The sequence below is a fragment of the Zerene cesonia genome, chromosome Z (assembly GCF_012273895.1).
Source record: "Zerene cesonia ecotype Mississippi chromosome Z, Zerene_cesonia_1.1, whole genome shotgun sequence".
Classification (NCBI taxonomy): domain Eukaryota; kingdom Metazoa; phylum Arthropoda; class Insecta; order Lepidoptera; family Pieridae; genus Zerene; species Zerene cesonia.
In genome coordinates, this window is record NC_052122.1 from 7,127,951 (window position 1) to 7,140,012 (window position 12,062).

General features: G+C 32.1%; 1 protein-coding gene across 1 annotated transcript in view; it reads left to right on the forward strand.

Annotated features, from left to right (window-relative positions):
• Positions 1-12,062, forward strand: part of LOC119835456 (sushi, von Willebrand factor type A, EGF and pentraxin domain-containing protein 1) — a 43,459-nt gene that overhangs the window by 15,369 nt on the left and 16,028 nt on the right. Inside the window, exon 2 of the mRNA XM_038360280.1 lies at positions 11,188-11,370. Within this exon, the coding sequence (XP_038216208.1) occupies positions 11,188-11,370 (183 nt within the window). The remainder of the gene's footprint in view (positions 1-11,187; positions 11,371-12,062) is intronic.

A 12,062-nucleotide genomic window follows, 5' to 3' on the forward strand; every position in this document is an offset into this window, starting at 1 on the left:
CATAAGTAGATCACCTACTTTTAAGATAAAAGACAAAGTAAGGGATTGATGTGGGGCAGAATGGAGAGGACTACGAAGAGAAAGGAAAAAGACCTGTCTCTATCACCATTTCAGTTAAAAAATGTATACTGATCAATCGTATTGTGTCTCAATCTCAATCTAGATACCAGAAGACCGAGTCTGTAATGAGTAAGTTCCGATTAAGAGCTCAAACTGCAAATATCAACTTCACGCCAAACAAAGTCAGGCTGACATCAAACAACTCCTAGCAGTTCCTGTAATTAACTTCCAATGTTAATAGAGTTCTATAGTGTTCTATTCAATACGATTATCTAGTAACCGCATATGCATATAATAGAGTTTACATGCCAATAAAAAGTTATTGCAATATATTTTTATTGCGTTGGAATGAAGTATTCGTCCATAAAATTCCATAACACCGCTTGGGTTTGCTAAAAAAATTTCAAAGCTAAATATTTGCGATAGCAGTTTGTGTTTATTAAATTTGCCGACATTTCTGAAAATACTAACAAATGTTTTAAATATTATGGACAGGAAATTTAAAGCGATTAATTGACGGTTAAATTTATTTTCGGGTTGACGTTGACTACAAAGGCTGCATATCGAGTATTAAAAGTTAAATATCATTTAATAATATGCGATCCTTTAAAGTTTACTATATCTGTAGAAATTGAGGGTGGTATTCATTATTTTCACCTCATTTCAAATCTCGACTTTATTCAAGCAATAAATAGGTATTAGTTTCAATCAATCTTCTTGACTACGTACCGTTTTCTATTTAAACATTTTTTTCATTCAACATTCACTCATAATAACTTAAATAGTTATTAATTATAGAATCGTTGCATACAAATTCTACATTTTATTAGAAAATTGTGCATACTCTTCACATTTACTACAGAATTTAATTTAAAAGATGGACCAAATAGATGTAATAGATAGCATGATTGGTATAACGCTGTGGAAAATTTTCATAAAAACGCTTAGAAATTCGCTCGGGGGCAAACAACGTTGCCTTTTGTGCCAGTAAATACGCAAGTTGTGAGGTAAATTGTTAATTGCGTTTATGTCAGCTGTCACTGCATCTAGACTGCAGGAATATCGAGCTTATATCCTAATTACATTCTTCTGATAGTCATAACTAAATCAGTAAATTAATTAAGCTTTCTGTGGTACTGCGGTGTTGAGTGAAACATCTTTTATGTAAATGATATGTCTAGGCTGCTAACATGATTTTTACTTCAGAGGCAGAACATCGCAATTGTGATCGAACACACGATGGAGACATAATTCTTATGTCCTTTTCACGGGAAAAAAAAAACCTTTTAAAGCTGACTGTTGCTTATATAGAATTAGTAAATAATTCTTGGAAATTTCTAGATGTCAACGAAGTACTAAGCATCGTGAAACTGACCTTGAAGGTGCAATTTTCTGCAAAATATTGACTGTAGCTTTAGTGTAGTATTGAGATCCGGAGACCCATTTACGCTATAAGCTATAAGGTTTATTCTAGACGATTCTCGAAGTACCACTTGAAATTTTTTTAAGAAACGATGTAGAAATTAGTAAATTTCTCAAAAACTTTTAAATGTTATTAGGTAATAGATCAATTAGCATCTTTTGTTTCGATATAGGTGTATTATGACATATTTACTACTATACTGATTATAATTTTCATCAATATCATCAAACCGCATAATATTATTATTGGGTATATTCAATCATACACAAGCTATTACTGATAAATTCCTGTTTGATATAGCATTGGCTTAAATACAATTAACCCCATAATTGCAGTACTGTTCAAATTCTCCGAATCGGATCATAATACGATTAATTTTACATTGGTTCTCATTGATCGTTGATATGAAACGAATATTCAATTGAAACGTAACGCATTGTATAAATTAGTTTAAATGTCATTCATTTTGTCTTTACCAACCTTTCACTAAAGTTGTAAAATTGACCACACAGACTTTTTGTAGCCCCGAATCCTTCCTGTAATAAAAAATCAACTAAATCTTTCATCCACATGCTACAAGTGAGCAATAAATCAAAGTAGCGTCGCCATGGTTACTTTGTCAACATCTGGAGGTTATCTCTTAAACGTTCCAGATCATGTGAAGAGTGACCGATACACGTTTACAAAATTTATCACATTCACGATCTTTTGAAGGAATATTGGAATTGAAATATTGGATATTTTTCGCTCCGAGTTATGTTGTTATACCTACAGCTTGCGCAAATGTTATGAGATGTCACTTGCTACTGAAAGAAAATATGATATAAGTCATATATTAAATTAAATTATTATCTGTAGGTACATGCGGTTTGAATCGCTCTTTTTTTGCGCCCTATGTATAGTAATTTAAATGTTGCAAATACTTCGTTTATTTTTTATTCAATTATGAGAATCGAGTACGCTTCGGCACGAATTGGGTCAGCTCTCACGGGTGAAATGCTACAACCCCACAGAAGACCGGCGTGAAATAGAAGAATGCTACTGCGTTTTGGGAGCCGGCTGCCTGTTTCCTTTTCCTCACCCTTCCCAGTGCATTCCTTCTTTCCAGTCATAATCCCTTCCGGATATCTTACGCCACTACCACTGCGAATGTTCACGATGTGATTGCTTACCACCAGGCGCACCATCAACTCAATTGCGCGCTAAGACATAAAAAAGAGTACAATATATATATAGATATAATATGGAAAATAATATGATTTGTGATTTAGTCGCGTCTACGACTTCTCAATTTAAGTGCATCAAGGGCATATTTAAATTTAAGTGGATGGCCAGATGGCCTTTCCAAAACGGTATCGGTGATGGTCAGAAATGAGGTGAATTAGTGTTAATATTTGCCATATATAATAGACGCCTTAATGTAATTTGTAACGGACTGTAACGGTAATCTTCATATGCAAATGCTATGCAACTAGTCCAAAAGTTTTAAATATTGTTTGAGCTTTTTTGTCATATCCATACGATGGCCTAATCGATAGAATCTGTTCTTGTATCTATTTTTCGTACGAACGTTTTCTCAATAATCTGATTAGTGATTTACAAAATAAAAAAGACAAACATAAAAGTATCAAAAAACATTTCTAATCAAACCATTCATTTCGTTCCATTTTGTTTTAAAATTAATCGTACATTGGAATATCTTAATTAACACGCTAAAACCTCGATCCGTATTAGCTCGCTGAAGTATTAGAATGTTAACAACGAGCGTAGACTGGTACTTTGCGCTAGAATCCTTACAGTCGGAAGCTTTTACCGTTCGGTTATAACAAAATTTTTAAAACCGAAAAGTTTTATTTTTATTATAATTCTCCGTATTTCTTTTCACGAATATGTGTGAAAGGTTGGATTTCGCAGTGTAAATTCGTTTCAATTCCAGGTATTCGAGATGGTGGTTGGCGAGGGTAGGCCAACCACCGAGCGCATATAATCTGCTTACGCTGAAAACATCAAAATGTCACGTCAGAACGGCTTCAACAAATATTGAAGTATTGATATTTCAGCCAGATATACATTCACTTTGTGAGGACAGTAAACACTAATGTCATATAATATGTTCTTCGAATTTTAATTGCAATTTGGGAGCTGAATTTTCATGATATTAAATTTTGTACATTTAACAAGGTAGCATTTAAAGCAATTTACAACTTCCACGAAACATTATTAATAGTTGCTATATTAAATATGTTACATAACAGTATTAATAGATAATGAGAAATTCAGTCTATTAACGTAGCTAACTATTTTTATTATAATGAACTCATTAACACAATATTAAACAACTACTATTACTAGAGTGGCGCAGTGACCTAAAATGAGTTCTAACCTTCGACAGTAAGAGATTGTAAATAAGTAATTGATTATTGTGCTTTCTCACTGCCCACCGGCTAAATGGCTGACTTAACGAAAAAGCCCTGTGTACGAAGTGTGATTTTATAGGGTTCATTTTTAGGCAATTTAGTTGTGCCTCCGCTGCTTCCACAAGTTATTAGCCTGAAGAAATCGCATAGAAACCAAATCTCTATCATACTAAATTGGAGATTGTTGATGATGATGAAACGATTGAACTGTAAAACATGCAAACATTATTTAGTAAGCTATAAACTACTCATTAAAGGTCATTAATAAATACACCAAGTTAAACTGATTGAGAAATAAGACCACAACAGGTTTAAACAGTTAAACAAAAGTACATATTAAGAATTCGGAATACATATAAATGAATCTACAGTATAGATAAAGTCCTTGGGTATATTTAGAGTAACAAATAAATTTAGGTCGTGTTTCTTACTATTTATAATGAAGCGGGATAAATTTAACTGCCTTTATATGGCTATGACATCAGGGTTCAGGACTACATCGTCAATGATAATTGTTTTAGCATCCCGATAGATTACTGTGTTATTCATAGCATGTAAAGCTGAAACACACGCACACAAAAAACTGTTATGATTGTTCTAAGATGATTTGAGATGTTAATAAGAAGTGGCTACATTATATTGTATTACTGTTGCGATAAAATCATCATCATATCATCATGTATGATTTTTTTCATCTCCTCTAATTGCCTTAGGTTTGACTATGTATTTATGAACCTACATTATCCCATAATCTATACATTTTGGTGTAATCAATCATTGTTCCATATTAAAAACAAACAGGAAGTTTTATAATTTCGGTACAATAATTCGCGAACCCTCCTTCCTAAAGCAACTTTTGCCAATATATTCATAATTTCTAACAACATTTATCATTTCATTAATATCATTTCATGTGTAAATTTTATTAAAAACGTTCCCAATAAACAAGAAAATATCTTGTAAATACCGTATAGAAGATTCTTCTAGTTATAAGTTCAACAATGAAAACATACACGTGTGTAAATAATAAAGAAAAATCCGCTTTAAAAAGTTTCCTGAATTTAGTTTTAATAGCTCGCTCGCGACGTGTCCTGTAAGTCTTCTCAGAAAGTTTAAATTCATATCAATGTGCCATCGCATATTAAACTGCTTCGCATATTTTATTACTTACGCATATACCCAATATTATATAGCAATATTACTTGAAAATTTTGTGTAGTAATAGAAATCAATTTCACACATCATTAAATTCAATATAAAGTCTCTTAAAGCGTATAATTGTTTTTCGCAAATATCCCAGTAATATTTAAATAATTCCTTGTTAAAAAAATAATCTTTTCTAATAATATAAAGGTTAGAAGAGTAGGTTTTCTTGTTTGTTTTGTACAAAGCAAAGGAACTACTGGGCCGATTTTAAAAACTGTTTAAGCGATATATTAATATTTAGTATATAAATACTCTACTTCTGATAAGTGGATGTTATAATTCAATCATACCAGAGTAGCCTAACACAGCCCCAATATATTTACTAATCAGCGGGTTGAAACTAGCTTTGTATAATAATGCTACAAAAACTTTAATTCTCTAAGTTTAGTTCGAGGTATCAAGGCTGGCCGACAATTGCGTAAGTTCGTTCATTGTGATTATATTCCCACAATTAATTCTCGTACCGATTAGACACAAATAACATACTCAGATCGCATTTTCATTGTTATACGCTAAATGAAATATAATGATGGTAATACATTTGACGATCTTATCAAAGCTTAAAATCTAGATATACCTACATAGTTAAGATAAGGAACAACGTTAATGAGAATTATTTCAATAAAGTATAAACAAGTTTTATGAGCTCTTATTTGTATCGCAAGTTATAACATCATTGTCTTCTCAATATAGAAATACTTTGATGCGACGGTGATCCAAGCGTTATTTTTATAAACTCCAATAAATAAACTCACTACATTATGTTGATACAATAAAGTTAACCGAACTAATGTTATTTCATGGACATGATTTTGTCGCCACACACTATAAAATGAAATTATAGAATTATTTAGTAGTAGCACTTATTTGCCATTAACAATTTAGTTATTAATGCTATATCAGGAATCATTAGAACGATTTCAAACATTATGGTGTGGGAAATAGGTAGGTATGTGATCGCTTAGTGCTTAAGGCTATTTAGGTACTACGGACAAAGACGTGGCAGATCGCTACTGTAGTATATACATAGATATAGTTAGATAGATTTAGGATAAGTGATGACTAGGTTAGGAGCAAATAATGTGAAAAATTTAATATGAAAAATGACTAAATCCAAAAAATTTAGGTCCAACGTTTTTTAAATTAGAAATTGAATAATGTTTCAAAAATTATATTGATTTTTATTACTCATTCGTTGAAAATGTTTGAACTTAAGAGTCTAAGCGCATAATATCGTAATTTGTAAAGGTTAAGAATCGCTCTTTACGACGAGAATTCAGTTACTTTTGATCGCCTGCTAACAGACGTTCTATTCCATTTCACAATAAGTGACCTCAATACGTGATCTATTACTAAGATTTTATAAATACGCTAAAGTTGTGTACAACAATCGTTTTGTTTTGTAATTTTGATCTGTTACCCGTGACCGCTTTTAATGTTACTATCGGAACACTTTAACGAACTAAAATAGATTACTAACATAACATTGGAAATATTGGGTGTGTTTATAATTTGCGATGCATTATCTTGAGAATTAATTGTTCTAATATTAACTTAAGAACATGTTTCTCATGAAGGTAGCTAGGTAATTAGGTGTCCTAAATTGATATAAGCCATATTTCCCTCACACAATTACACGCACGTATCAACCACAGTGATGCATACGTATGTAGGGCGCTCACGTACTATGGGTTTTTGTCTTTAGAACAATCGCTGACCGCTAGCTGTCGGCATCTCGAACGCACGAGGAATCGCTCGACCTCGTCAACTGCGCTGAATACCACACTCTCGTAACCTAATGCCCACTTGGAATCATGGACAACCCACTTTCTGTTTAGAATTACTATCTTGATTGTACCGATCAGGGAGATACTCCGTACTTACCCTCCTTCATATTAACTTTCCACAGCACTGTAAAAATGTACAGCAAACAGTTAAGCTTTTCATTTAAACTTCGTTTATGTGTTTATAAGTAACTTCATCGAGCGATATGGACAAATTCTAGGTAAAAGCGATGATCATAACTTATTCCGTAATAATAATAACATTTTATCAGCTTTTCGGTATAATGTTGTATCTTTCGAAAAGTGTGAAGTCATTTGTTTTATTGTGTGTACTTAAACCTATACAATAAAAAAATACTCTTTTGTGTTTTCTTATAATGGTAGGTAGGTACCTCATCCGATGGCGTATAAAGATTTAGATTTTCTACGCTGATATAAGGAATAAGCAAACTTCACTAATAAATTTAAAAATGTTAATCGAAATGCGTGTATTATATAATTTAAAGTAATTGAACTAAAACTGGTTCTCATCGAATATTAAGCCGAGCACGTTTTGCCTTAAGGATATTATGAAAGCGGCGTATAAAATTTACCCAAATAGTAATGTTTGTTGATTGTAATCACCTTGATCGTAACATTCACTTGGTATTGGTGCAATTGAACTCCTAATTTATTTCTATGTATATTTTATATTATCAAAAATAAGCGTGTATGTTAAAATATTTTTTTAGAATTTTTAGTAATCGTTAAGTATTTGTTACATTCTATTACGAAACAACATTTATTTAAAAACGCTATTAAATTTTGACACTATTTATTTTTTTCAGTTATTATCTAAATCTTATTTTAACGCATTTTTCACGTCCACGAATTATGTATGTACAAAATATTATGCAACATCCACTTCGCACGGTGATGTAAAAACTGTACATTGAAATTTCATCCAATACCTCACAAGATAAACGCCCCGAAATACTTTCACGCCCACTTGGCTGTTAGGGGAAGTATCTCATGCCACCCCTAAATATACACGAATAAATACGAAGCTTAAGAAACCTGGACAAAAAACTTTTTATTAAAACATACGTTCATTTAATTAATGTTGTACCATTGTCAATGCCAGATACAGATTGCTGTAGGATACTGATTAACAGCATATACGATACGCGGCTGAGTTGAAACACCCAACGTATTTCATTTTATTTTGCGAGCTTTTGCAGTACACACTAATCTGTGAGAGATTAAAATGCATGATAGCAATCATACCACCGTGGATTACTTAATCCACTACTGTTGGTCGAGGGAGGACTGAGATTTGCTTACACAAAAACAGTTACGTGTCTGTAACACATTGTTCACCTTTATTTAACACACCTCAATGTTTATCTTCGAACGATTGTTTTCGTGAGGGAATTTCAATGTTTACCGAAATAACATTAAAAATTATTTCACTGGCATAAAAGTGGATTATTCCTCAATGAGTTAAACTATATTTGTCTGTGATTAATAATATGTTTTAATGTCAATTAACAGTATAATTTACTACGTACAATATTAAATAAATTACATAATTCGAATATTTAGCTGTAATTCTTCTCCTACCATAAGTATTACTCAATAGATTTTTATTAACGACGACACTTCTTACAATATAATATTCTTAAATTGATATAGTACACTTTTAACCCTACAGGTGACTGTCTCTATGTTCTTTTGGTATGAATTGCGGTTGATTTCAGATTCGTAACAGATAGTTCTGTGAATCCGAAACAGAGACGTGAGCCGATTGACCCTGTTTGAAGAAGGTTGGTTCAAACTACGAGACACAGCGAACAAATATTATTTATTTCTTCAATTATTTAAAGCAAATGCTTTTAACAAAAATCAATATGGAACTGCCAGCACAAAGTCATACATTAATTTCTTCAAATATGTGTCACTTGGAATTTCCAAGCACCCGTATTACAATATTATGAGCTCCGTTCAAAATGTACATTGCCACGCGTATTCTTAATGAATTGAAGAAATAAAAGTTCAGCAAATTTTAACAAAATCTAAACATATGGAATATGTAATATACAAAAATATAAAATATTTAATAATCTAGAATGCCCTCTATTCATATTGCTATCTACCATATTTTTATAATATACTACATATGCTATCGCTTAAAGAATATGTCAACAACTAAAAACAATAGAGACAATTTCGTGATATACAGCTCAATTCTGCGAAACACTACGTGGTTGAATAAGCCTTTTAAAGCATTGTAAACAAGATCAAGGGAAGGTTTGACGCACGTCCATTTGCTTTTACGGCGAGTGTCCAAAGCTCATTTCGTAGCGACAGGTGAACAACAACAACAATCTTTGCGCTATAATTATAACTATCGTATAAAAGTACATGATACAATACTGCAATGATAATACAATATATCGTAAGAGGCGCAGTCATAGCTTCGTTTATCATCTAGCGTTATTCGTTACTTAAAAGCTCCGAATGGACTTCTATTGTGCTATTTCTTTGTCCAACAATAAATGGATATATCTATTGCACATTTCATAAAAGCATAATTTCTAGAAACACTGAGGAAAAATAAATCATTTTAAGGATAGGGTATGAATACAGTTCTGTAATTTTACATGTAGGCACATGACACTTTATATAAATGTTTTTGCATACATCATCAAGTATTTGGCAACATTGCACTAGCATAGGCAGTTCACGTCGTTGTTACAGATTATATATGCAATAATTACGCAATTGTTCCGCAAGACACATGGATACATAACTATTGTCTCTGTTTAGTGTTCATTAAAATTGAGACCGCATACGATGAGGAAATAAAATGAAAATCAAAGTGTTACCTAACACTTACTCACATTTTAGTATTTTTTTTTTTCGATTTACAAATTGCTTATGAACGCCAATTTTAAATGGTACACAGTCCTGTTAATAAGTCTCTGAATGTCGAAACGGAAATAGAAATAAATAAAATCCACTTACTACTTCTAAAGAAATAATCAAATGAAATGTTTGCTGCGTTTCGCAGAAAATAAATATTACCTCCCAGGTTTCATGTTTCATAGTTTAAAGTAGAAATGAAAATATTTAATTGTAAAAAATATGATACCTTTTCGAATCGCTTTAAATGTTTATTAAAATACGTGGAATCTGGTTTATCCAACGTGTTGTGCAAATAAAAAAGTTCGATTAAATTTGTATTTACTCCTGTACTATGCTCTGGTTAAATAGTGATTGTTTATTGTTTATGCGAACGATTCCATCACACGTAGCCATTGCACGTGTAAAGTGAACACATCGTACAATAGTATATTTAAACTTTAATAAAGCCCTATCATCAATTTGTAAATTAAAAAATAAAATTAATCAATCTAGAAGGAATTCGACCACACCAGCGTCCTTTATTCCTTATAAGTACATTTTTCAACAGACTTCAAAAAAATATAAGATAATCAATTGATATTTTTTTAGTTTTTTATTTGTTTTCTTGGTTTGGCCTTTAACTGAGTGAACTGATTCTAATGAATCTTTATCTATTTGTAAGTTGGTTCCCGTCGTGAGGTCATATTTAAAATTGATCAAGTTCTGACAATTTGAAGGTGATATAGGTTTTTTGTTGTAAATAGTTATTTAATTTATTTACACACTATACACATCACTGCTCGAAACTGAGAAGGAAAATATCTTAAAGGCATATTGCAATTTCCAGAAATACGACAAAAAAAAATATTTTTTGTGATTTTTTGTAAATTCAAACCAAAAAATATGTTACTGATAATATGTTGTATGTGCCACAATCGTTATTTATGAAATAATTATGCTCAGTTTATATTATTTTAGTCCATTGACGCAGCGAGTATCTTGTCCAGTGCTGGATTGGATCTGTATTATCTACATTTAATACCAGTTGCATGAGATTATTGCACTGCTTTCAAAAGTAGACCACTAATCCAATTACATGACTGAAATGCATTTTATTTATGCATTGCATTTTATTGATCGCTGGACTAAAATAGTGTAAACGGGGCATTATAGACATACATGAAGGAGAAAAAGAACTACGTATTAGGTATTCTTTATAATAGCTCGCATATTACAGACTGTTCAATAGAACGGAATGCCTCTTCAATTGAGCGTTTGAACTGAAATATTGAAAATTAACAATTTACCCACGATCCAGAATATATGGTATAAACGAATCATAGTTTTTATTATATTAAAAGCGGAATTATGTATTCATAAATATGTATCTTACACTGTATTTGTTCTGCAGGCGAGAGACGTTGCGGCCACCCGGCTGTACCACCAAACGCGAGGGTATCTCTGTCCAACGATGGGGAAATAGTACCCGGAACTATAGCTACATACGAATGCGATGATGGCTATGAACTTTTCGGGTCACGCCAGAGGGAATGCTCCTCACGAGGGGACTGGACCGCGGAATCACCATTCTGTGGTATGTAATCTATAAAATTATACATCTTACTTTGGAGCATTAATCATTTCCAGTCACCTGCAGTCTGTAGAGCAATTTTTTTATACTAAAGCTGGCAACCACGCTGGTGTTTTGCTTGATGGTAAGCGATCTCCACCACCCATGATGATTTAAAAAGATAGTGCCTCGGGAAATGGCCGCTTTTGAGGGGTAAGTATTGGCGATAGGTATAAAAGAATGGACTGGGAAGGTTAAGGAAAATGATACAAGCCTCATCCAATAAGAAACCGTCATAAAAAGTGAAAAATTATTTTTTCCTGCTTCCAAATAAACAAATCATCGGCACTCGTGTGGAATACTCTAGATTCCATTTGTAAGATTTCCATACTAGTCTCAAGTGAATTCCTTCTGATATTAAGTTCTAAATTGCAAATCATAATAACTTCTTTACATGATGGAAATTGCATCTAGACACAGAAGAAATAAATAAATGAAATAGCATCCCCCAGGATCCTACAATCATGTTATAAAGTAACATACTCATATTTTCTTTAAATTATCTTATGATATTGCAATCATGTTTCCAATATCCTTATGTTTATGCATAAGTGCTTGAATGAAATCTGAAAAATATTTTGAATTAATTATATCTATATATTGGGTAAATTACAATTTGGCAGGACAATAATTAAAATGATAGTTAAAAACAACAT